At 52.6% G+C, this 25,853-nt stretch overlaps 5 protein-coding genes across 5 annotated transcripts; 3 read left to right on the plus strand and 2 right to left on the minus strand.

Moving 5' to 3' along the window:
• Window positions 1-5,100: 5,100 nt before the first annotated feature.
• Window positions 5,101-8,914, plus strand: MIND_01382700 (CxC2 domain-containing protein; the record flags this gene model as incomplete). Its single annotated transcript, XM_037370245.1, has 13 exons — window positions 5,101-5,397; window positions 5,454-5,684; window positions 5,730-5,908; window positions 5,963-6,185; window positions 6,238-6,431; window positions 6,477-6,639; window positions 6,685-6,826; window positions 6,883-7,274; window positions 7,331-7,511; window positions 7,562-7,703; window positions 7,754-8,347; window positions 8,398-8,488; window positions 8,555-8,914. The coding sequence occupies 13 exons, from the start codon at window positions 5,101-5,103 to the stop codon at window positions 8,912-8,914; spliced, it is 3,189 nt and encodes a 1,062-aa protein (XP_037213246.1).
• A 7,373-nt stretch (window positions 8,915-16,287) lies between these two features.
• On the minus strand, window positions 16,288-17,974 carry MIND_01382800 (polymerase II transcription elongation factor; the record flags this gene model as incomplete). Its single annotated transcript, XM_037370246.1, has 3 exons — window positions 17,925-17,974; window positions 17,599-17,873; window positions 16,288-17,549 (listed from the first exon to the last, which is right to left on the minus strand). Exons 1-3 carry the CDS (start codon window positions 17,942-17,944, stop codon window positions 16,288-16,290), a joined length of 1,557 nt encoding a protein of 518 aa, XP_037213247.1. The 5' UTR covers window positions 17,945-17,974.
• A 1,490-nt stretch (window positions 17,975-19,464) lies between these two features.
• On the plus strand, window positions 19,465-20,392 carry MIND_01382900 (uncharacterized protein; the record flags this gene model as incomplete). The annotated part of the gene is made up of 4 exons (XM_037370247.1): window positions 19,465-19,716; window positions 19,773-19,969; window positions 20,018-20,153; window positions 20,201-20,392. The coding sequence occupies 4 exons, from the start codon at window positions 19,465-19,467 to the stop codon at window positions 20,390-20,392; spliced, it is 777 nt and encodes a 258-aa protein (XP_037213248.1).
• A 60-nt stretch (window positions 20,393-20,452) lies between these two features.
• Window positions 20,453-21,408, plus strand: MIND_01383000 (uncharacterized protein; the record flags this gene model as incomplete). The annotated part of the gene is made up of 5 exons (XM_037370248.1): window positions 20,453-20,565; window positions 20,616-20,879; window positions 20,932-21,197; window positions 21,250-21,359; window positions 21,406-21,408. The coding sequence occupies 5 exons, from the start codon at window positions 20,453-20,455 to the stop codon at window positions 21,406-21,408; spliced, it is 756 nt and encodes a 251-aa protein (XP_037213249.1).
• Window positions 21,409-21,446: 38 nt separating this feature from the next.
• On the minus strand, window positions 21,447-23,686 carry MIND_01383100 (PseudoU-synth-2 domain-containing protein; the record flags this gene model as incomplete). The annotated part of the gene is made up of 13 exons (XM_037370249.1): window positions 21,447-21,636; window positions 21,680-21,727; window positions 21,775-22,312; window positions 22,361-22,590; window positions 22,644-22,716; window positions 22,772-22,809; window positions 22,858-22,931; window positions 22,977-23,074; window positions 23,124-23,149; window positions 23,206-23,315; window positions 23,365-23,424; window positions 23,475-23,512; window positions 23,560-23,686. The coding sequence occupies 13 exons, from the start codon at window positions 23,684-23,686 to the stop codon at window positions 21,447-21,449; spliced, it is 1,650 nt and encodes a 549-aa protein (XP_037213250.1).
• Between the last annotated feature and the right edge of the window lie 2,167 nt (window positions 23,687-25,853).

Genomic DNA, 25,853 nt, shown 5'->3' on the forward strand with positions numbered 1-25,853 from the left:
CTCGCAGGCGACATCGAACGATCGGCCAGTGGCCATACATTATCAGGCCTCCACAGGCACAGTGTGCTTGGTCTCCTTCCCCCTTCCCTTCGCTCGACCGCGCAAAAGAGGAAGAATCTCTTCTCCCCCTTCTCCATAACAACACACTGTCTTGTTCTCTGTGTGCGCGGCCACATTGGCCGCATCCCAGTGGATCGTTTACGGTCCTTATGACCTGCCCTCACTCTCCGGACGACAGTCCGTTCTTCCCGCAGAACGCCGCGATCGAGGCGATCCTGCCAGGCACTCCGGGTGGAGCTCCCCTCGGTGATGTGCTGGTCGTCCGTCACCAGCCTCTGGCTTTTCCGGTGCCCGATAACTCCGGGCGTACGCAGCCGCGCAACCATGAAGAAGAAATGGCCGCTTTCCGCGCTCGTCTATGGTCAACACCACTGGCCAACATCTCGGCGGCGAATGGCGCACTTGTCGATGGAATTATTCGCTGGTCGGTTCTTCATTCTCGTTTTTCAATCTGTCTTGATGTTTCAATTAGGTCTGTACAACAACTCCGCGCTCTTCCGGCTGAGCTGGATGGGTGGATGTACTTCGTCCCATATGAAGTGGCAGAAAACCTCTTCAATCCGGATGGCACCCGCCTTTTCCCTATTCATTGGGGTTTTCCACCGGAGGAATGAGACGAGGTCATCAAATAACATACCATTTTGTACCTGCGTTCAATAAATTTTGCCTGCGTTCGTCATTCTCAGCCGCCGCACTGAGTCTCTCGACGATTGCTTCCAAATCGGGTAATTGTCCCCCTAAGTTCCTATGCACCTCTACGCTGGGAAACGACACCTCGATCGTCCATGGTCTTGACCTACGCAAGTAATACCCTTCATATTTATCAGTATATAGCTCGATGTCCAGCTACACGGGTGGAAAGTGACCGAGATTACATTTCTCATAGTCAGGTTGTCGACTATTATAATGCACTCAGCAAGGCCTTTTTTCACAAAATAAGAACGTAGCTGGTATCGCAGTAAGTACTACTTTTGGCCTGGGCAGTCTCCTGCGTCATTCGTAGCACTTTACTTTTCAGACTTTCGCCAAAGTCCGCCTAATATACACGATATGGCACCTCAGAGCCTATAAATGCGATAAAGCAGCTGTATAGTCTTCCTTATATCTACCCATGTTGTTTTTACAGGGTCTTCTAACGATGTGAAGCACGGTTGAGCTGCAAAATGCACCCAGACAGGCAATCACAAGTGCCGTTACACCTCAGTATTCGACGGCCACCATGGCCTTTCAACGTGCGTCGAGCAGTGACGGTAGCTTCAAGCAGCACCAGCGGTGTGTTCACTGGACCTATTAAGCATAGCTATACTCATCTAAACGTCAGGCAAACTACTAGACAGCGTCAAGCAGTTCACCGTCGAGCGTCTGCTGCTTATTACCGGAAAAAGTACTCAGTACATCCATGTAAGTTTAGTGTCACTAAATCCTCTCTAGCCAGAAGAAAATTCTTGATTCTCGCCGTGCTAAACGCGCGAACGCTCGGCCCAAAAGCCCCCACATATCCTCCAGCTTGATGCCGCTCGAGGTCAGCGGCGCTCAATCCACAGAACCACATCTCCCGCCGTCGCCTGGTAGCCTGGGGAGGAATCCGATAGAACCACTGGAATCCCCTCGCAATGTCGCCATTGAAGACAAGGAAACAGATATGGCGGCACAGGTGTTGATTGCACTTGCCAAAGTCGACATCGCCGCCGCCTCGGACTCGCCATCTCGCTCTCGTGCTTCAATTATCTCGCCGGATTCCGATTCACACTTCTCACGGCCACCATCCTCATCCGCCCCAGAGTCCGCGGAAGAAGCTTGCTCTCTGACGCAAGAAAAAGTTCGTGCATACCATCTTGATACTCCTTGACAATTCACCATTGGTACCCCAGCGCTCCTCCCCATCGCACCAGTCCACCTGTGTACAGAGACAGCGACTCACTCCCAGCATGGGTCACGCCGGTTTCAGATGAGCAACGAGCACAACTCTGGTTAACTGGAAGATTCCAACTCAGCAATGTTCAGCAGCGACAATTACAACTTTTACATCTCAACGACATCCCTTTAAAAGAGCCAACCGCGGAGAATGAGGCTAGCTGGGTCTTGGGCAAACTGGATTTCGGCCGACCCCAACTTTCATGGTCCAAGCGCGATACGATAATCTCTTGGTGCGATGCCGTTAACGAAATACCGAATTGGCAGCGAACGCCTGGGCCACGGAGATTCCGTCCCGTGTTTCTCGACACATACCAATGGCGTCAATGCGACCGTCGCATCATGAAACTAGAGGCTGAAGCGCGATTGCGCGCTGAGACCGCCCAAGGACGAGTAGTGCGGCTGTAGTAAAGTGTAACCTGGCAACAACTTGAAATACAGGGCGCTCCCAAGCCCAAGTAACACGCGGCAACAACTTCTAAGTGAGGATTTTCAGAGCGCATGGCAAACAAATATGGAAGTCAAAACATCAGATTTTTTTTTTGATTCAGATGGCGATGACAAAGATAGATTACTCTACAACCAAACCCATTTCATGACGAGGGCGAGGAAAATGGACATTGGCCCATTCCATTCGAACTCGCGTGAAGTCATGGAACCCCATGTACAATGCGTCGATTTCGCGCTTCAAGGGCGCCAGTGGGAGGGGTGGACGATACTGAACGGCGCGACAGTGTGGTTGTGGGCAGTGCCAAGACTCATTGAAGTGGAGTCGCGCGCATACGTAGCAATAGCTATGGCTACACATAAGCCTGCAAGCTAAGTTAGCCAAAAGCAACCGATGAAAAATACACGACATACATTACTGGATGAGACTTCAGCTTGCGGCATAAACCACAACGGTGGTTGTCTTCGAGGATGGCCAAACCAGCGTCCGGAGGAGTTTGATTGTCGTCGACATAGAGCTCTTCGCGTTTGACCTTCACCACATAAGGTGCCTGGGGGTCGTTTTCGCGCAGACAGCAAATCGCTGCATCAACGGCGGTGTCTCGCAGAAAGGTCTGACGCTGTTGCTCCTGCTGAGCTTCGACACCTTCGTCTTGATCGCGCGCTGCATCCAAGGAAGGGTCTCGTGCATCGAGGATAGCTTTCAAGAACACGCTGCCCATCAGAGCAAAGATTTCGGGGGTCGTGTCTGCGCGGACAAAGACGCGAAGGGCCTTTTCTACAAGGAGCCACATGTAAGCATTTTTGGACGACAAAGGTGAGGAGTCTAACTCTAACTCACGTTGGATTTTCGGTCGCCGTGAGTCGGCATTGAGAATGGAGGGCGGAGGCGCTGCCCGAGCTTCCACGAGAGCTCGACGCTTGCGTTCACCTTCCGGAGCTTATGTTGTAGCAAAGAGTCAACACTTTTATGGACAGAGGAAAAGGTTACTACTAACGCGAAGGAGAGTCGGGAGTGCGAGCCCTCTTGCCTCGGCGACGAATGATTGGCGTTGCAGGCAGACGTCGGTCGGTAATTGGGTTGGCTCGACCACCGGAGGCGTTAGCATCTAGCCGAAACGGAGCACTCGTAGCAGCAGCAGGACTTGAAGACTCCTCGACAACGAATGGATCGTGGGCGTCGGTAGGCGAAGCGTCTTCAGGTTCACTGTGAATGCTTGACAAAGAACGACCACGAGCTAACGCAAGTCACCAGTCAGTAGGATGCAGCTAGGTGACTGCCCACATACCTGGGGACGTTTCCAAATCACTGCTGTAGTCGGGCGGCGACGATGGGGGTAGAGGCGAGGTCATTTGTGCATTGCGAAAAAGTGGGCGATCGCCAGAAGGAAGATAAGGCGTAGACCTACCCCCATTAGGACGTGACGTCACATCTATCTGACCGCTCACCAACCACCAAATCTACCCAACACAACACCACACCAGACGCAAATGCAAGCCACACTATCCACAATGTCCAAAAAGAAAAAAAAGAGAAAAAAAAACGGACTGTCCAGCCCAGCTCCTGCCTCATTCAGCGACTACGACTGACTGCCATCCTTGTCGACTTTGCTTACAACTTGCTGAGTCGCAGCGGAACCTCGTTGCTTGCTTGTCGCAATGATTCGCCTCGAAACCTAGTTTCAAGTTGTAGGTCAGGCCCAATGGTCCGGCGTCCCCGAAATCTCGTGCACATGACTTCACCACCTCGTTCGCGAATCGCCATCCCGCTAAAACAGTAAACTAAAAAACCCATATGGTGAACCCCTGTTAACTAGACGAAATGTGACTGCCGCCCAACTTCAGCTTGATCTGCATAGAACAAAATTCAAGCCTCCATAAAGTCCTCGCGCCGGCATCAGCGACTCGAATGCCAATGGCCCTCGTCCACCGATACGGACCCCCGGCACGTCAAATCAACGAAAAATATCCCATAGAACGACCCTTGCAACTCCGCGCACCTCTTAGAGGCACTGGTATTATTCATCCACACGCCTCTTTTGGATGCTGATTGAACGCGCTAGATTTGCAACGGGGGAGAACGTTACACGAGGCCACCTCTATATCCCCCTGGGTCTTTTTCGCGTCTTGAAACCTTTCACGCAACCCCAACAAGGCTTTTCTGGTCGCATGTCATCTTCAATTCCCAATGCGACCTTATTGGCCGAGTAACAACAACCTACGATTCAGCCTTGCCACCTCGAATGCACGCTCTTAACGCGAGCTGCGAAGTCCCATTGCAACTCCTTGTCAGGGACCCGGAGGCTGTTAAGGGCACGGGTGAAGCTATCGAAATGGAATGGAGCAGGGCGTTGGAGCTCCGGTCAGTGCCGTATTGTTCTTCATGTTGTTAACAAGCACTGAACCCATTTACAGCGAAAGGACGCGCAAAAAGCTGGAAAAACCTGTTTATAGAGCTAAACTATAGAGACATGGCTCGAATTTGGTAGATTGTAGATTACATTTCCATATCGCTTGAAATCCATGCAAAAACCGTATCATTCGATCACGGTGACGATGTGACTTCTGATCACCGTGACCTTGCGCTTGACCCGATCTTCGTTTCAGCCAAGCTTTCAGCCACACTTGGCGGGAAGGGACAGGTGAGACTCCATTACTTGCCCATTACCAGTCGCTAACATGGGACGCCGACGCAAGAATACAAAGTTTCGCGTGGGCGGCCTAGCTCCAACACAAACCCAAGGCGACACAAGCATCCATTTCCACTCGAATAGTCGTCGTGTCGCCACAACGCTCGTCAACCAAACACCGACTCAAGACGCCACTTCTGCTGGACATGGAACGACGGATTGGATGCCCTTTTCTCGACTAGGGGATGCGGAATTGGCGGCAATAGCTGCTACTTTAGCGTCGGAGCTGGGACCGGTGGAAGACGATGACCACCCAGTCCCAGGCAAGAGGAAGCGTAACGCTTCAGTGCGTCTGCTTTATATGTCGCTAGCACTTTACTTCTGAAGCTGACAAAGAGACAGGACGACCCCATGGCACTTTGGCGTGGAATGAAGCACTTATTTCTGGACGAGCTATTGCGTGGGGAAAGTCTTGGTCGACATTACACAAAGCCCACATGCGCTATTTGTGGGGAGGAGGTCGGGCCCAATGTCACAAATCGTGCTTTCCGTTGCGCCGATTGTGGGCCATACATCCACTGCGAAGACTGCCTCCGCGTCAGACACCAACAACTACCTCTGCACAGGCCAGAGGTATGTGGACTTTGAGGATTACAGCACTTATCTTATGCGTTGTAGGTGTGGCTGGGCCAATTCTGGGCGCGCTGCGTTCTCTATTCTCGAGGGAACGATACACTACTTGGGCTAGGGATGATATACCAACTGGGTCATCATGGCTTCGCATGCCCGAGTCCGGATATACGTCGACGACGGATGGTGGTAATCGACGTGGGTGGTGTTTTTGAGGTCGATATTCAGTAAGTTTTCTCCCTCTTCGAGCCTCGTTAGCTCAAGCTAACGTTTCTTTGTAGATTCTGCGGATGCTCCGACAGCCTTCGCCACAGGCATACCACCCTATCCCAACTCCTCGATAATCAATGGTATCCGGCTACTGTTACTGAGCCGTCGACTTGCGCCACATTTCGAGTGCTCGACCTGTTTCGCCTGCTCAAGGTCAAAGGCAATATGAATGCTCACGACTTCGTGGGCACACTCGAGCGACTAACGAACGCCACTTTTACGAAGGCGGTACCGGTATGATTTCATCTTTGCATTGTCCTTCCCTTGCTCTAATCGCTTGAATCAGGACCGTTACAAGGCATTTGGGAGGATGAGCCGACAGTACGACTTCCTGCTCCGAGCGAAGAGAGCTGGGAGGGCGCATTACAACGACGGTCTCGCCAGCACTCCTCCTGGCGGGCTTGCAGTTCGCTGCTGGGCATGTCCAGACCCAGAACGAAATCTCCCCGCTGGATGGCAAAACTGTAATGCATCCGATTCGTAGGCATCACCCCAGTTTCCGTTGACGCATCTGATGATTTCCAGATATCTATACTCGCTGATGCTAGCCCTCGACGCCAACTTTCGACTGAAAAATAGGATCCGTGCCAACGAGCGACATGATCCTTCGCTTGGAAGTGGACTGGGCTATTTCGTTGAATTGGGCGAATACAAGGAGCACTTGCGTCATTACGTCGCAGAGGAAGACGTAAGCCAGACTATTCTATCCTTCGTTGGCTAAATCTTTCGCTAGGTTAGCACCTGTATCGCATTCGCAGCGTTGATGCAGAAGGAGACGAAATTGACAACGGGCTTAAGAGTTTCAGGCGTCGGGGGTTGTGTTTGTGCCCGGCATGGGATAGTTCGTCCCATGGGTCTGGGTGATCTCCAGAAGGGTGAAAGGTTGGCCACAGATTGCGGTCGCATGGAATAAACTAATAATACAAATCAGATATGCCAATATGGATTGGGTCTTTTTTGTGCGCGGTTGGAGGCTCGACCGTCAAGCGAATCGTCATTTCTTACGATATCGCATGTCAATGGAAACAGCATATCCTCGAACGAGCAACCCGGCTGTCGACAAATCCCGCTATCCCAACCAATCTTTCCGAGTATGATTTGCAATTCGCCTTACCCGTGTGGCATGCGGCTGCCCACGAAATCAATTGCCAGGCGGCCAATTCACTGACACATGCGGTTGGGGTAGGAAGGACTGACGGCGAAGGCATTGAAAGGACTTGGGCCATCCTGAACCCGATTGGGTTTTCGACGAAGGAGATGGGAGAGGGTAACCGCCATGATACGATTGACGACAAGGTCGATCATTTAAACTTTGAAAAGAACGTGAAACAAGGTAAGCCAGCGGTTCTGCGAGATTGAAGTACTTATGTCTTAAAAAGGGGAAACACTTGCTCGTAAACTTGATCATCGCGCTCGCGCAACGCGATGAGCAGGTCGCGGAGTTTGAGGAGATCGATGAAAGTCTTGATCCAGCATTGCGGAAAGTCTGGGAGGACCGGGTGACGAACTGGAATGCCGATCACAACCAGCCCAACCCTTACGTGTCCAACGCGAAGCAATGTATGTCCAGCGCTCGAGTCCAAATTGAGGAAGGCTGATGAATGCACTAGTTGGGCCCACCGAGGCGCAAATCCTGGCCGACCTGAAGAAGGCCGAGTTAGACCAAGTAAGGAGTGCTCATGGTGGACCAACTGCGGGGAAAACAACTGCCGCTGCGTTCATTAAAGGTGCTCTGCAATTGGAAAATCAACAGTATGTTATTCTACTCATAAGATCTGTCAAATTCTGAGAGTCAACGATAGACGCCGTATACGTTTCGAAGCTAGTGGAATATCGACATTGACGGCAGAAAGGTCAAGCCAGCTCGATGAACTCCGTGTCAACTTCTTCAAGAAGCTCCGTAGTATGGAAGCCCATCAGGTCTACTTCATGCCTGGAGTCGCAGATCTGAGGGCGGCAGAGGAGGAGCGACGAGACGCAGATACACCGCCGCCTGCCGCAGAGAACGTAAAGCTGTGGCTTCCAAGCGATTTGTCAGCGGAGGAAAGGCAGTCGGCATGTCGCCCTGGGTTAGACGAGGTCGAAGCCAAGCTGCGGGTTGGACAATGTGGGGATGCGCTTGCCAAAATTCGCTCCCATCTGCATTCGAAGACACACCTGATCGATACACGCAATGCAAATGCAGTGGGACAACGCTCAAGCACTCGCTATAGCACGCTTATCGGCCGAGTCGGAGACCAGGCAAAGCGACAGGCAATCAAGTATCGGGAGGTTCTACAGGCTCTTATTCGGCTTCGAGGCGCCAATTATGCGCCGGAATTCAAAACTCTCCACGATGACGATCTTCGTGTCCATATCGAGCCCGAGAGCGATGCGCAGGGCCCGAGCTGCGCTGGGTAGACTGGGCTCTTCGCGTCGGGCCAGGAATGAGCCATCGGTTGCGCAGAAGATGCTACCAGTTTCTTGGATCTGGTTTACGGGGGAAGAAGGTGGAAATGGTGAAGGAGGAGTTGCACGCGAGAAGGAGCTACATGACTGTAAGTTTTCTACTGATATATACTGGCTCTTGCTAATTGTCGTGGGCGGCAGCAATACGGGTTCAGTGGACCAAGAGCCGCGCTCGTCGTGACCGATGGGTCGAGGAGGTCGCTCTCCTGCGGGAGGAGATGAGAAGAGTCCTGCAGAGTGTTTGGAGTACACAGAAGGAGTGGAAGGAAAGGGAAGCCGCGCGCTCCGAGATAGACGGAGAGCTTGCTGCTGGTTTGTTGGCGTATGCGCGGCGGCAGCAGGATTTGCACAAAAGAGTGGCAGAGAGCTTCCGGGCGGGCTGGACATCATCAAAGGTGGCGGCTATTAGGCTCGTTGGGAACCGGATTGGTGAGGAGGAGGAGCCGGAGGAGGCGGAGGATCACGTGCAAGATACCTCTCACGTGGCGGACGTGTCATCGGGACTGGTGGCTTAAGAAGTTAACAAGTGTATTTAAGTAGTTAGGATAATAAGTAACCATATTGATGTCATTGATGTCGCTGATGGGGTGATGTCTGAGTGGTGCCGAGGTGCCGAGATTTTCAGTGAGAAGAAGGATGGCCTAAAAAGGTAAGACACCCAAGCGGATGGCAAATGCACTAGCTGCACTGAGGCTCAGTGCAGCTAGTGCATTTGCCATCCGTTTCGCTGAGTGTACTGAGTGCAGGAGGCAAATGTGTGCAACTACAGGTGCAACCTTGGCGCGTCAAGAGCGCAGTATATAGTTCCGCTACCTAGCAGGCGGACCCTTAGAGTTTCTTCTCTTTGGATCCTCCCCTGCTAGGTCAGCCTCACTTGTATTTGCTTACTTCTATTCACTCTTTGGATCCTCCCCTGCTAGGACCTTGATCTCAGGCCTCCGGGGTTGCCCTTACAGCAGAAGAAACTCTCTACGGGATCAACCGGACAAGATTGCCAGGTTCGGCGCTGACTCAGGCTCGGAGTCCGAGTCCACTCCGCCCTCGCCACCGCCCCTGCCACTTGTCCCCTCCTCCTCTGCCACTCCTGTCGTCCCCGCACCTGTCATGCCTTCCGGAGCTACTCCTGACGCTGACACTCGGCTGGATGCACTCGAGGCGAAAATCGACCGCCTAACTGAGGCCCTTACTCTCCTCACCACCCAGGCTTCCGCTGCCGCTGCCGCCGCTAATACTGCTGGCGGACCCCAAACACCACCACTGGAGACGTCGATTCCGACTCCAACTCCGGTTCAGGGCGATTCCGAGGCCCTCTTTGGCGACATCAACCTCGCCTCAAAATTGGTTTTACGACCAAACCCCCCGTTCACCTTCAACGGTGATCGGAAACGCGGCCGCGCGTTTCTCTATGCGGTCCGCACCTACGCCCGCCTTGCCCCTGAGGCCTTCGTGGTCAACGGAGAGGCGAGCGAGGAAAAGGCCGTCCGCTATGCCATGTCGTTTATGGCAGAGGGACCCGCTCAGCAATGGGCGGAGCGCCACGGAAGCAAAGCCCCGTTTCCGTTTCCGTCCTGGGGCTCGTTCGTTTCTGAGTTCCGACTCCGGTTCGTCGAGGAGAATGAGCAAGATCATGCTCTCTCCAAACTGGAGACTTCCGCCTATCACATGGGCATAAAGGATGTCTACCAGTACACCGACGACTTCGAGGACCTGATGGACCTCGCCGGATTCGACGACGCGTTGGTCAAGGTGACCAAGTTCCGCCACGGACTTGACCCCTTGATCAATAATGGAATCACGTCCTCGAACGACCCCCCGGACCTCCGGGATTACCTTAGCTGGCGCACCCGGGCCTTCCGTCAATACGAGGCCCTGGTCCGGGCCAAGCTGATCAAGTCAGCCGCCCCCAAGACGCCTGGCGGTTTGATTCGGACTCCGTTTCCGGTCAACCGCGTCCCGGCTCCGGCTCCCTTCCGCCCGGTGGCTCCGGTCGTGCCACCCGCGGCCCGCGCCCCCGCTCCGGCGCCTCCAGCTCCCGTCCCCATGGAGTTGGATCGCACTAGGGCTCGGGGTGCCCCTCGTCGCGCCTGCTTCAGGTGCGGCGACCCAAACCATCTCGCCCGAGATTGCCCCCTCCCCGCGGATGTCCGCTCGATGGACATCCTCGACGAGGTGATCCAACAACTCGGTGACGAGATGTTAGCGGAGTTGATCGCCCGCTACTCGGACACAGCTGCGCTGCCGGAAACAGCCGCGGAGTCGATGGCCGGAGAGGATTTTGTCCCCGCGACGAGTGACTGGTGTGCCCTCGTTCGCGTCCGTAAATCGTTTCGCTTGTTTGTATGACGAATCAATTCATTTGCCCTACAACGAGCCTGAAACGAAAGACATACCCTCCCCCGCCCCGTTTCGACTCCGTCTCCGACTCCGCCCGCGACTCCGGTCATCGTCCTTCGCCGCCTCACTGCCTGGGAAAAGAAATTGCCCAAGCAGTACACTGTCGCTGCTTCCCCTGGAGTGAACTCCCTCCACCTCCCGTTGGAGCTAGAGTCCACTACCAGCGCTTAAGCTCTCGCTCTCTGGCCTGGTTGACTGTGGTGCCACCTCCGACTTTATCGACACGAACTATGTCGCTCGGAATGGCATTCCGGTCCGCACCCTGGCGCAACCGATTCCGGTCTTTAACGTTGATGGCACTCCGAACGACGCCGGCTCCATCAACCAGATCGCGGACTTGGTCTTGCGCTACAAAGGCCATTCTGAGCGTGTTCAACTCGCCGTCACTCATCTTGGTAAACAAGACCTTATCCTGGGGTACTCCTGGCTGCGGAAGCATAACCCAGAGATCGATTGGGAAACCAAGGAGGTCAAGATGACGCGGTGCCCTCGCGGCTGCTCCACTTGCCGCGAGGAGGAACGCGTTGAACGGACTGAGCTACGGCGACTCCGGCTGCTCCAGAAGCGACTCCGCTCCGGCCCGTTCCCCTCGGTCTGCGCCATGGACCTCTCTGGGCCTGGACGACGGAGAGCGATTCCGTCTCCGGTGACGACTCCGCCCTGCCTGATCTGATGCCGGACTCCGACGATGATGAAGACGATGGTCAGCTTGAAGATGGTGACCGCATCTTCTACACCTCGTTCCGCCCCTCAGAGGAGATACGCGCTGGCAGTACTGTCTCACAGCGCCTGGCCGAAGCCTTCGCCAGGAACTCCGCCCCTCCGCCCTCCGAGATCCCGGACTGGGCTAAGGAGTTTCAGGACGTCTTCAACAAGGAGTCCTTCGACACGCTACCGGAGCGGAGAACCTGGGACCACGCCATTGAACTCGTCCCCGATGCTAAGCCCACCAACTGCAAGGTGTACCCCATCTCGCCCCTCGAGCAACGCGAGCTCGACGCGTTCATCGAGGAAGGGCTTTCGACGGGCCGGATTCGCCCCTCCAAGTCTCCGATGGCGTCTCCGGTCTTCTTCGTCAAGAAGAAGGACGGCGGACTCCCTTCGTCCAGGACTACCGTGCTCTCAACGCGATGACTGTCAAAAACCGGTACCCCCTTCCGCTGATCAACGACCTCATCAACCGGCTCAAAGGCGCTCGTTACTTCACCAAACTCGACGTCCGTTGGGGCTTCAACAACGTCCGGATCAAGGAAGGTGACGAGTGGAAAGCGGCTTTCCGGACTAACCGAGGCCTGTTCGAGCCCCTTGGTGATGTATTTCGGCCTGACAAACTCTCCCGCGACGTTCCAAACGATGATGAATGACATTTTCCAGGACCTCATCCTTTCCGGAGACGTCATGATCTACCTTGACGACATCTTGATCGCCCATTCCGACCTCCGGAAACACCGGCAGATCGTTCAGGAGGTCTTGCGGCGACTCCGAGAGCACAAGTTGTACCTCCGAGCGGAGAAGTGCGACTTTGAAAAATCGTCAATCGAGTACCTCGGAGTCATCATCTCCCACAACCACGTCGAAATGGACCCCGTCAAGGTCGCAGGCGTCTCCGCTTGGCCGACTCCGGAAAACAAGAAGGACATTCAGCAGTTCCTTGGGTTCGCTAATTTCTACCGCAGGTTCATTCGGGACTTCTCGACCCTTGCGCGCCCTCTTTTTGTGCTCACCAAGAAGGACCAGCAATGGACTTGGGGCGACGCGGAGGCCTCCCGCGTTCCAAGCGATCAAGGACGCAGTCACCTCGGAACCGGTCCTGGCGATTCCGGACGACGCACGGCCTTTCCGACTTGAGGCGGACAGCTCTGATTATGCGACGGGGCGGTTCTTTCACAATCCGCCCCGGACGGGAAGTGGCACCCTGTAGCATTCTATTCCAAAAGCTTAAATGATGTCCAGCGCAACTACGAAATCCACGACAAGGAGATGCTTGCGATCATCCGCACACTCGAGGAGTATAGACACTTCCTCGAGGGCGCCGCGCATCCCGTCGAGATTTGGACTGACCATAAGAATCTGGAGTACTTCAGGAAGACGCAGCACCTCAACCGGAGACAGGCCCGCTGGTCCCTCTACCTCTCCCGGTTCGACTTCACGCTGCACCACAAGCCCGGCCGCGACATGGGCCGACCTGACGCCCTCTCTCGGAGACCCGACCACGGAGTCGATTCCGACAACTCCGACGTCGTCCTTCTGCGGCCCGAACTCTTCCATGTCCGCGCTCTCGAAGGTGTTTCCGTTTCCGGCCCTGGTTCTGAACTCCTTCGCGACATCCGCGACGCCCTCTCCGGTGAGCCTGACTTAGAGGAGCCCGTCGCACTAGCGGCCCGGCAACTCCTAAAGGTCCAAGGTCAAGCTCGAGGCCCCCGCTCCTCGCGCTCCGACGAGTGGGCTGTCTCCGGTGGTCTTCTTCACTTTCGTGGGAAGATTGTCGTACCTAAGGATAAGGACCTCCGGAGACGCATCATCGAGCTCTGCCATGACACTCGAGTTGCCGGACACGCTGGTCGCTTCAAGACCTTGGAGTTGGTCTCCCGGAACTACTGGTGGCCTCAGATGTCTCGCCATATTGGCCGGTACGTCGCGACCTGTGACTTGTGCTGTCGCACCAAAGCACTCCGGAGACTGCCCCACGGAGAGCTGCACCCGACGGAAACGCCCCCAGAGCGTTGGCATACCGTCTCCGTCGACTTCATCGTCGAGCTTCCGGAGGCCCATGGGTATGACGCGATCATGGTCGTCGTCGACACCCTTGGGAAGCGTGCCCACTTCTCGGAGTGTCACACCACGGTCGACGCAGTAGGGGCGGCTCGCCTCTACTACCGGAATGTCTGGCACCATCACGGGACTCCGGAGAAGTACGTCTCCGACCGCGGCTCGCAGTTCATCGCGGACTTCACCCGAGAACTCTGGCGTCTAATCGGCATCAAGCCTGCCACGTCCACCGCGTACCACCCGCAGACAGACGGTCAAACAGAGCGCGTCAACCAGGAGCTGGAGCAGTACCTGCGGATCTTTACCAACTATCAGCAGGACGACTGGGATGAGCTGATTCCGGCCGCGGAGTTCGCCTACAACAACCACGTTCACTCCTCCACGCAACAAGTCCCCTTCATGACGGACACGGGACGACTCCCGCGCATGGGCTTCGAACCCGGAGTCCGTTCCGCTATGGAGTCCGTGAACGAGTTCCGCGACCGGATTGCCACTGGTGTTGCCGAAGCCAAGGCCGCGCTCACTAAGGCCAAAGAGGAGTACAAGCGCTACTACGACCGGAGACGCACTCCGTCTCCGGAGTTTAAGGTTGGCGACCGTGTTTGGCTGGATGCCTCTGACATCAGGACGACTCGCCCCTCGGAGAAGTTCTCCCACCGCCGCCTCGGACCGTTCAAGATAGTCGCGGAGATCAGCAAAGGTGCCTACAAGCTCGACCTCCCTCCGCTACTCGAAGCTCCACCCGGTCTTCCCCGTCGTCAAGCTCGAGCTCGCCCAAGACGACCCCTTCGACGGACGCCCCGGCTACGACCAGCCCCCTCCGGACCTCGAGGACGGAGTCCCGGAGTGGGAAGTAGAGGAAATCCTGGACGCAAGGGTGAGGTATAAACGGCTGAATTACCGTCAGATGGAAAGGCTACGACGCGTCGCACGACCAGTGGGTCCGCTTCGACCGCGTCTTCGCCCCGGAGAAAATCGCGGAGTTCTATCGTAAGTACCCTGGCAAACCACGGCACATCACCTCTGCAACCTTCGACTCGATTCCATTCCGGTCTATGCGTCGGGACGCCGCATTCAAAGGGGGGTGATGTCAGGGGAACCTCCCTTTCGGCCCCTCGGAGACGATTCCGATTCCGGTCCGACTCGGTTCCGACTCCGGCGATCGCATCACCGCCTCCGTCAGGCGCATCGCCGCCCCCGCCTGGCGATCCCCCTGGGACCTGGCCTGCGACATGGCGCAGGCATACTGCACGGAGCAACGATCAACCTTGGCGCGTCAAGAGCGCAGTATATAGTTCCGCTACCTAGCAGGCGGACCCTTAGAGTTTCTTCTCTTTGGATCCTCCCCTGCTAGGTCAGCCTCACTTGTATTTGCTTACTTCTATTCACTCTTTGGATCCTCCCCTGCTAGGACCTTGATCTCAGGCCTCCGGGGTTGCCCTTACAACATTGCAATGGGTGCGCCAATCCTTGACCGGCTTGCTACCGTCCAAGCTGAGGGGGTTGTGTGTCACTGCCGAGAGCAATTTTCAAGACTCCTTTCTTTCGGAGCTTGCATAAGTATCAAAAGCCCAGTTGTTGTAAGTGATCTCATCGAACAGTTTCAGCTTTGAAGCTGAGTCTGTAGCAGCTCTAATTGCGACAACAGTGTCTATTGTCAATTTCAGGGTGTGCAACAGAGGTTAAGGGGTTTAATATAATGGCAAGTTGGGCCTGAAGAGTGGTGTTCTTAGGTCCAGGATGAGGGAAATACTGACCCATTTCATTCAATTCAGCGGGCCTGTGACCCGTGACCGTTTGGCCGAAATGTTTAATTCGGCCACAGGCTGAATTTTGTGTGACCTATTGCCTGATCAGGAAATTCAGTGCGCCATAGGCGCGAAAACTTTGAAAATCTGCCTGATCAGGACAGTGAGGACACTTTGGGACCAAAAAAAATCTGCTGTGACCTGTGACCCGCCGAAATACTTTGGCCAAAAAATCCGACGTGACTGTGACTTGCAGAATTGAATGAAATAGGTCAGTAACCATAGGCGACAAGTTGGGGTGGCCGTGATGAGAACAGGATGATATGGAGACTGTAGTTTTTTTTTCTTCTTCTTTTGGCTATATAACACATAATACAGACACTTGATTGAAATCCTATAGTATATTATCTTTTACTAAAAATATAGATGTAAATAGATAATTTCTATTTACCTGTGTGTTAGAAAAGAAAGTTTTGCATGTAGACATTCTTGGAAATTCAGAGGACTGACTGAGTCTAATACTATCAGATTACACAACTGTGTAAATTACCTTCCTAATATGGCAGTGTCACATCACAGTCATGGTTAGTGGGTCCTGGACTTAAACAAAAAGTCTAACATATGTACCTCCTTGTTCTTCCAAGTTTTTTAATAAAGTTTGAGAGGATGATAATAATTCAGTGCCTTGGTCTAGCATATGCTGTATAGGTACTGATTTTATTTCCTGGCTCTCTGTGTTTGTGATGACAAATAATTTCTTTTTTGGGAAGTCATGTGGCTTAGTCACGCTTAGTCAATAGGAAGTCTTGGTGCTTATTTCACTTTTTGACCCCCTGTCTAAGATATTTTTTTTTGCGCAGACCCCTTGCGTGTCCTGCTACTCGGGCCGTATGATCATGACTCAGTGCTGTTACTTGTCGGACGCGAATGGCGTAATAAATTCTACAGATCGACTTTACAAATTACTGGTCTAGGCATTAGTCGTCGTCGTGACTCTCAGACTCCCAGTAGTCATCGCCCCAATACTGGAAATTTCCCACCGATTTGTCCTCATAGTCGAGGTAGACCATGTCAGAGTTGATCATAACCTGCAACTTTGGGATGTCTGCCATATTTTTAGGCTCCACAGCGGCCTGGGACTGCCGTTTTCCGAGAAAGGTCGCGGAGAAGTAGTGCGAATGAGCGGCAGGCAGGCCCGACGGGGATCCTTGGAGGTCTTCGTCTTCGATTAGGTTGGAGGGGACGGACTCCGGGAGAACGCGGTCAAGGCGATACTCGCCGACATACGAATAACGCCGCAGAAGGGTGTCCACGTGAGGCTCGAATATTGCGGGCGCTGCCCACGAGAGGTGGTCCAGGTCTGTCGTAGAGAGATCCTCAACTATATGTTGAATGATTTCTGGAGGAACGGAGGACAGAAAATGACCGGGTAGACTCTTTCGGGTTACGCTCGGTTTGTTGAGTGCTTCGCATAGCCCGAGCCGTGCAACTGCCGCGATGCCCGGAGTTGAAGGGTTGTCTGTGTGCAATGATGGCAAGAATTGCATCGCTTGGGTGACTTGCAATTTTCCGTCCGCCCGCTTCATGATTGCGCAGTGGAAAAGCGAAAACAGGATTCCGAACACGGTTTCAGACTCTACTTGCTCCATTTCGTGTCCCATTTCACCTGCCTCCTTCTTCCAAACCCGCTCGTCGTCAAGGTGCGTGCAGAATCGTACGCAAACAGTATCGGGGACAATCCAGAGCAGCTGTTGGGCCGAGACAGGTGCGGAATCGATGGTGGAGCCAGGTTTCCGGTTTTTGATGTTATTCAGGTCGAGACGCTGTATTCCCAGCCTCAGAACCGCAGCTCCCCATGAGGAGATGTATAAGGGAATATCCCTGCGATCCCTCACAGTTTCCAGCACATGAATGGACGTTGCAAATGATTGGGCGCGCATTCGTCCGCCCACAACGATTTCATAGAATGCGATGCGGGCCAACTCCCACTGTGGAGGTTCCCTGTCTGGCGGACGGTCTAAAATGGCGTCGATGCCAAGTATCTCGGGCCCAAGAGCGGCGTAAGCTGCAATGGCTGCCTGATCAACGAGCGGCGGCGCAACGACCCAGCTGTCGCGGTATTCGACGGGTGTCCGTGGCGAATAGCTCCGGTGGCCATAGCTGTTGAATCCAATGCAGGCACAGAACACATCATCGTCAGCGGGGATGTTCCTCAACGAGAAAATCGGACAGTTATCAACTAACAAGATCCATTCAGTTCTTGATCCAAAAGAGGCGCAAGGAGTCACCAAGAAACAGTTCATTGTCCAGATCCAGCTCATAAATCCACTCGATGAAGATATCATTCACGGGTGGGCGGTGGAAGATTTCAAAGTCAGACGCGTTCTTGTCAACAGCATGAGCCTCCAATTCTTTCTCGAGCTTTTGGCGAAGCGTTGCGAGCCAGAGCTGATATTCTACTGCGTCGGATGGTACCTCTTTCTTGACTTGCACGCCAAAAATTCTTGGGTAGCTGTCGTAGTGGTTGTATGTGACGAAATAGCGGCGTTTGTAGCGATACACTCTTTGAACACGTGAAGTGTGGCTTTACTGGCCGCTAGTAACGAGAACAGACCTGTACCCACGCGTTCCCATCGCGGTGGTTGTGGTAGGTTGTGGTTTAAGGAGACCTTATTGTGTAACGCGTGACTCCGTCGCGAAATGACTCTGCTTGAGGAGCGGGTGGGCTTCGCAAAGGCTTTGTTGGGATTCTCCGGTTGCATGCCCAGCTGCATAGATGCGAGTAATACAGCAATCATGCTAGGCGATTCCCAGTGCGTTGACGGCCCGGGTTGAACGTTGATTCATCCGAACGGTTGAACGACCTTCACCTGCCCCACTTATCCCATGTCTGTATGGAACGTACAGTAGAAGAAATTGAACGGCGCAGGAGGTATTTTGTGACAACCTCTGATATGCCACGGGAATGTCCAAAAGTGTCCAAAAGTGCCAAGTCCGAAGTATTACAATTGTATAACATAACAACTACAATTTCTCAATGATATATCCAATCCGAGGAAAGTACAAGCTAGCAGACCCAGACATCGACCTCTTCATGATATTTTCTTGAGCAGAAGAGTGTGAAAAATCTTCAAAGTCAGTATGATCTTGCGAAAAAAAAAAAGAGAGAGACTCACCTTGAGAAGGGAGACGTGTCGTAGCGGTAGAGAATGACAGACATGACTCGGTGTGGATGTGGGACCAGGCTTTAGAATGAGTGAGGCGGGCCGCGGCTGGATGGCATTTCCCAAAATAGAGCGAGTTGATTTTCTCGCGATGGTTCTTTTCTTCCGCTAATCCATCTCCCTGTCTCCCTTACAGCTGTTTTCAAAATAGTTGGCCACGGCCCGATTTTTCGTCACACATCAAAATTTGCACAAAATTGGTGGTCCGAGATTGTGGAGGCTTGTTCTCACTCAAAACCATGTATTCCTCTGTAAATTTTAGCATATTTGGAATCTACTTGACGAACTGGACCCAACGGTGTGGCCTACATGAGGAGATACCCAGATATGACTGATCTCTTGCCTCACCTGATTTTCAGCGTGGTTTTTTCCATTGCTCTATAACACAATAGCTTTTGACTTAGAAAAGACAGATATATGGTTTATTAGTGAGTATGAAGCTTCTGCAAATGATTGTGAACCGTAGGCTGGCCTTATCTAGTCTCCACGAACAGCTCTGCTGTCCCTCCTCTTGACCTTGATCCATTTCGGCACCTTTCTCACCTGTCTATGGCCGCCAACATTCTCGGACCTCTCAATTCACACCCTAAAATCTCCTGGTTTGTCGTTTGGGCTGCCAGCCACCCTGCTTTTGGAGAATACAAGTATTTGGTCCAAGCATTGATATCCGTCAAACCTCCTCAATTGCGAGACAGAATGCTCATGTAGGTGGCCAGTAGGCCACACCGTTGGGTCCGGCTCGTCGAGTAGATTCGGAATATGCTAAAATTTACAGAGGAATACATGGTTTTGAGTGAGAACAAGCCTCCACAATCTCGGACCACCAATTTTGTGCAAATTTTGATGTGTGACGAAAAATCGGGCCGTGGCCAACTATTTTGAAAACAGCTGTAACAGCTCAACCCCTAGAGCACCACCCACTCATGAACCATGACGATCAGTGGCCTCCGACGACTGCGTAATGAAAACCGAGAAGGATCAATTGCAGAGCTGAGCTCGTTGGGTGGACTGGATATTGACACTGCGACTCTCAACCTGGGCCCGACAACACGACCCACTTCGACCTCTGACGCCCCCCTCCGCACTATGGTCGATGCCATCGATATGCACAAAGCCTTGTTTCCGTCAGAAGTCAAACGACTTGTTGAAGAGGCAGCAACAAACACGGACCGGCTCAGTGCAGTACGTGTTTCTGGCTTTATCCCGTTCAAGACCTCCCCTCGACGCGCCGTTTATAGTTTTTCAGCATTACGGATCTGATGCAGCATGAGACGAAGATGGAAACCCATGCGAAGACGTGTATGTTGCTGTCGACTTGCCTTAAAGCCTTCCCTGGGATTGCACTGTTTCCTGTGGACGAAACCGATGTCTACCAGCCACCTCCTGGCTCGGCGTGGTATGCAAAGCGACGTGATATCGAGGACTCATTACTGAGGTTAGTAATACCGCGCAAATTCATCGACCAGCTCACCTGTGTACTTAGAAACTTACGAAAATACATTCGGTTCTCAGAGCACTTTGTCCGAAAACCTCCACGCTACGAAGAAAAGGTTCACGTAGAGCTCAATAAGTTCCATGCCTTCGCGGACAAATTTTTTGACTTGTCTTCCAAGCTCTCAGTATGTTCATTGTCACCTTATCTTCATTGTTCTCAACGTCGTGCTAGAATTCTAACGAGAGGCTTCGTCTTATGGAGCTGGTGGACAGCTACGAACGAATGAAGTTGGATCGTCTGAAGAAGCGGGAGGAACGCGCCATCATCCGCGCAGATAGGGCCGCTCGTAAACTGGAACGAGAGCTATTGAGGCAGAAGCGGGACGCTGAGTTGCACGCGCCAGTAGAAATAGAAATAACTTGACTTGGTTTCCAACTATTTCCGCGAATCTGTCACGTGCCACCACCCTCTCTCTAAACCACCATGTCCACAGCACACAGACCGACATGGGACCCTGCCCAGGCTCGCGACATCAAGGGAGGGTCCCGGCAATTCTCCGCACGAGATATGGCCATGCATACCAAGCTCAAATTCCGGTGGGAGTTGAGCATAACAAGCTCCAAATATGTGCTGAGGCAATTTCCAGACAGGTCGGTCAAACCTCAGTGGCGGAGGTGAAACAACGGGACTTGAGGGCGGAGCTGGCGGCAGCAGAGCTTGAGGCGAAGAACAAGAAGCGCAAAGCAGAGGGCTTGCCACCGTTGGCTTTAGAGGGCTCTTCAACCGCACCACCCGCTGACGACGAGTCCAACAAGCGAAGAAAGCTCCTAGAGGAATCTCTCGCACTGGATAAAGATGATTCAGATGATGAGAACGAGAAGGGGAACGAGATGAAAGATGCGGATGCTAGGTGCGTGTTTTTTTGGCTATTTCTTTGCCTTTCTCGACTGACGTTTGGACAGCGGCTCCGACTCTGATTCTGATGAGGACGACGACGAAGATGAAACCGCGGAACTCTTGCGGGAGCTTGAAAAGATCAAACGGGAACGAGCTGAAGAGAAAGCGCGATTAGACCAAGAGCAGTCGGCCGCGGACGCGGCTACACGAGAAGCAGAGATTGCTACGAGTAATCCATTGCTCAATCTTGCTGCCGCGCTTGGTCAAAACCCCACGGGTATCAATACGACAGCTCCAGGCTCGTTTGCTGTCAAAAAGCGTTGGGACGACGGTGAGCTTTGGCACAGTGATGGAGTCTATAGTTGCTCATATATACTACACAGACTTGATCTTCAAAAACCAAAGCGTGAACCAAAAAGAGCGACCTACGCATTTCGTCAACGACTTGCTGAGGACGGAGTTTCACAAGAAATTCATGGCCAAGTTCATCAAGGTTTGACTTCCATTTCGTCTTCACGATGAAGCTCACAGTGTTGCAGTAGTAATATAGTGTCGTGTGTCGTGTGTGCTTATAAAATGTTCATTCAAACTCCTCATTCCGTGACGCAATGGACACACGGAGCGGCAGCTGGACTCCCTTGTCGCGCTGTCCCTCGACACTTGGTGCCATAAGTATGCACTTTTCTCGGCGGAGACGCAGTGCCTCAGGTGTCAGCGCAAACTCGAAGGTACCGACAAGCTCAATCAGGAAGGCCTGTAATTCAAGGATTCTATGCAGAGTCAGTTTCTGCACGGACTGTTGAGTCAACTTACGCAAATTTCCACCCGATGCAATTCCTTACTCCTCCTGCAAAAGTCAATCTGTTCGTTTTATTCAGTATCAGCAGTTTCCCTTTCAACAAGCTTACAGATTAGAATATGTCCCAAGTGGAATTTCCGGCTTGCGCATCGAGCCGTCCAGCCAGCGTTCTGGGTTGAAAACATTTGCGTCTGGGCCAAACACGTCCTTGTTGCGGTTGTAAACAGCGATTGATACGACGATGTTCATGCCCTTGGGTATTGGCAGTTCGTTGACGACTTCTCCGGAAGTCAGTGTTATCGGACGCGAAAGTGGAAGAACGTCGTCTGTCGCGCTTCTTCTGAAGTTGTTGAACGAGGCAGGATGAAGCCGGAGGATTTCTTTCAGGACGGCATTCAAATAGGGCATCGCGTCAAGATCGCCTGTGGTAAACGTGTAGCCGCCTCGCGCCGCTATCGTTGCTTCCATTCGTCGAATCTCGTTTCGGAGCCGCGTTTGTGTGGCAGGATGTTTCGCTAATTCCAGAAGCCCCAATGCGATCGTATTGGCGGTGGTTTCGTGTGCAGCCAGGATGATGGTGCGCATTTGGGAGAGCAACTCGTCTTCGGTGAGTCTGGTCTTGACATCATTTGACGCATTTGCTTTCACTACAACAAAGTGGTCAGCACAGTAGAAGCGAAGGAACGGCGACCGACCAAGCAAGCTCATAATATCGCGACTGCCTTTGCCCTCTAACAACGCTGCTGATTTCGCAGCGACAAGGTCGCGGGCTACTTCAGTCGTCACTTTCGTTGTATGGCGCACATGCTCAAGACCAGCCGAAGGGATGTTGTCGACCACAAATTCACGGATCAACCGAGGGATATACTGGATCAAGCCATGAGACAATAAACTGGAGTTGGAAGGGGTCCCGAAGGTTTTCATCCTTGACAAATTTCAGTCCACTATCAATCTTGCGTTACCAGACAGGTCACTTACAGGACATTTCTGTATGCAGTGCCCACGGGATTGTCCACGTTGTCCATTGCCCCAAAAGAATAGTCAAATGCGGCTGTAGCTCTCGTCAAGACGCTGGTTGACCAAAATACGGAAATTTTTGAAACAACCTTCTCCAATTACGTCGAGTGTGGCGCGTGAGGCCCATCTACATGTTTGATCAGTAGACAGGAATTCAAACCAGTTAAAAACTTACTCTACGAGGTTGAAAACGGCAGAGTGGTCCGCGCTGGTAGTGTTGTCGATAATCTCTTTCCATTTTGCAGTTATCTTGCCAAGGTCAATGCGAGCCAATAGAAGAGTATTTATTTTTACCTGTGCGGCATACGAAAAAAACAACGGCAGGAAAGATTTTGCTTGCGAAACGGTGAACCCAGGAGCCAACACCTTTCGATGGCGTTTGTGGTCGTCGCCTGAGGCAATTATCAGGTTCTAGTAAAGATGGGGACGAGGTTGAAAAACCGTCAGCCCAAAGTAAGCCACGCCCACTGCGAGATTGATGAGAGAATCAGGTTTGATCATGGGCTGGAGAAGAAGAACAGACCTAATCAGGCGGCTAATCTCGCTCCTTTCGACTTGTTTCAAGAAACCATACCCAGCGACATGGTAAATATGGTGCAACGCTTTTGGGTCTGTGACCAGGAGACGGTCTTCCTAAACCAAATCAAAACCCGGTAACAAGAAATGGCCGTGCATAACCCACCCCAAACGAGCCCCGGAATCTGACGATGCCGCCATACATCTCCGTCCACGTTGACTCTATCTAGTCAAGTGAAAGAAATGCGTGGACACTTCACACAGAGCAAAGCGTACTTCGCCAACCTGCCCACTAAAGAGGTCCGGCATGTTGCCTGGACGAAAAATTTACCTCAAAACAGAGCATGCTTATGGTACTCACCTAGAAGCCATGATGTCGTTTTGGGCCCTCTAACCGTGGCGATGGAGATTTGAGTGAGACGTTTGAAAACCGCAAAGCAAGTCCATAGCAAAAGAGAGCCCAGTACAATGACAAGGCTGAGTTGCATGAAGGGCGAACTGAGGCAACGACTGTTTTTGGGGGGCAGTTTATATCCGCGGCAAGGACAGCTGAAACTGGGACAAGCATCAGGTGGTTAAGAGCGACACCAGACTATAGCTCGTACATAAGCGCTTACGGTCAACCAACTCGGGGACTTCCTTTCATTATCCAGGCGACAATAATACATTCAGCCAGTCTCGATTAGATTCCTTGTTTATCACCGCGTTTGCCAGGTTGACCATTTTAAGACTACGATTATTAGATCAAGTGCCGCGGGCAGGGAGCTTGATTCCTTCTGACGTGCGAGAAGGAATCTGGCTGGGTTCCGCGCCATCCGGACGAGCAAAAGACCCGACACCTTTTTTCGTGCCGGACTGAGACAAGCCCAGTGCACGAACCATCTACGCCGCTAAATGAATTGGTCATCAGTAGGCAGTTCACCAAGGAGAAAAATGCTCACATTGGTCCCAGGTCCATCCCTCTGTAGCCCACTCGGGCATTGGGGTTTCGAATGTGCCCAGAGTGGTCGTATATCTCAACGCATGCAGGAATATGTATAGCTTCTCTGGCTTGGGGTCCGGATGTAACGGCAGGTAGCACTCCGGGCAATATGAGTTCTCTGACAGCGCAAGGGTGGTGGGATCAGAATTGGCTTCCATGGTCGATGCGCGTTGGATTGCTTCGTCAACGGTCAACTGCGGTGGCGACGGTGTGTCATCTGCAACTACTAGGCTTAACGATGATACTGCTTCGGTCGCGTCGTCGACTTCAGGACCCAGGCTTTGTGTTATATCTGGATCTAGACTGGTGGGAGTAGAAGTAGAAGCTGCAGCAACTGTTCTAGTTTCGGAAACCACCGGATTAGGATTCGGTTCGGACGTCGTAGAGTCGCTTTGCTTTAAAAATTCCCCTGGTCCACGGCGTCGTTTGTTTGCAGGGACTGGTTTAATCTTGAGGTTCTTGGGTGACAATGCACCTTTGGAACGAAAAATAACATCGCGCCATCGACCCCAGTCTTCTTCCTCATCCTGATGCAACGTCACTTTAGATGGTGGCTCAGAAGGGAAGGCGGACCTTCGTATTCCGCAAACGCGTGATAACTTCGACCGCCTCACTCGACAAAGGCACAGGCGAGCCCATACCGATGTCTTCTCCGGTTTCGCGTGGAAGTAATTTTGGATAGGGAGTACTATCAGCCGTCGACTTTGTTATCGATTCTGGATTGCCTGTTGCTTCCGTTTCAAGCTCTAGATGAGCAGGCGGAGCGGGAGCCGCCCGCTCATCACTCGGTGTTATGTCGATACCGCCTTTGCCGAGGCCTTGACCCTGGACTCAATCAATCAATGGGCAAGCATTATACCGCTCTATACTCACCCAAATCTTTGTTTCCGAGTAGACGGGGTCATTTGCAATGGGATAGCCGAGGAATTGTAGGTGAACGCGTATTTGATGGGCTGAAATGAAATGAAAAAGTGGTCGTGTACTGAGAGGAATTCCGTCATACAACGCCCCGTATACGGCTTGCCTATTGGATGTTCAGCAAGGCCGCCAATAGAGTATGCACATCTTACAAAGGACGACACTGCTGTCTGTGTTAGGGTCATAGTGAATGCGACTGAAAACGGTTTTTGCCGGCTGAGTTTTGTCAGACAGTTCCCATGTAAAACGGGCCTCCTTACCTTTCCCTCTGGGTGGACAATGTTTAGGCCCATCTGTCGATCGACAGTTAACAGTGGCTCTTCACAAATCACCTCCTCTCTGGATAACGGTCAATTGCGTTCAGCGAGAAAATGCTGCTTACCGTGGAAACTCGCCTCTGCAACGAGCGACATACTCTTTCCGGACGGTATTTTTCTCGAATTCTTTGGCCATGTTCTTGGCGCAACGAGAAGATAGCGGAAGGATCATAAGGCCAGAGGTTAGTCGGTCGAGTCGGTTCACCGCTACGGATGCTTCTAGTATAGAGGTTAACGCGAGAAGGACCACGTACGGTATGTCAAGAGCCCAAATTCATCCTTCAAAATCTCCATCAATGTGTTCTTGAAGTATCGTCCTGTACCATGAATGGGCTGTAAGACGCAGCTGTTAGATAGCAATCACATTATTAAGAGACGACGAACGAACTATGCTACCTGGTTTGTCGACCACAATGAATTCACGCTCTACATCGTGAT

The sequence above is a fragment of the Mycena indigotica genome, assembly GCF_014461135.1.
Source record: "Mycena indigotica strain 171206Taipei chromosome Unknown Mind.scaff0017, whole genome shotgun sequence".
Lineage (NCBI taxonomy): Eukaryota > Fungi > Basidiomycota > Agaricomycetes > Agaricales > Mycenaceae > Mycena > Mycena indigotica.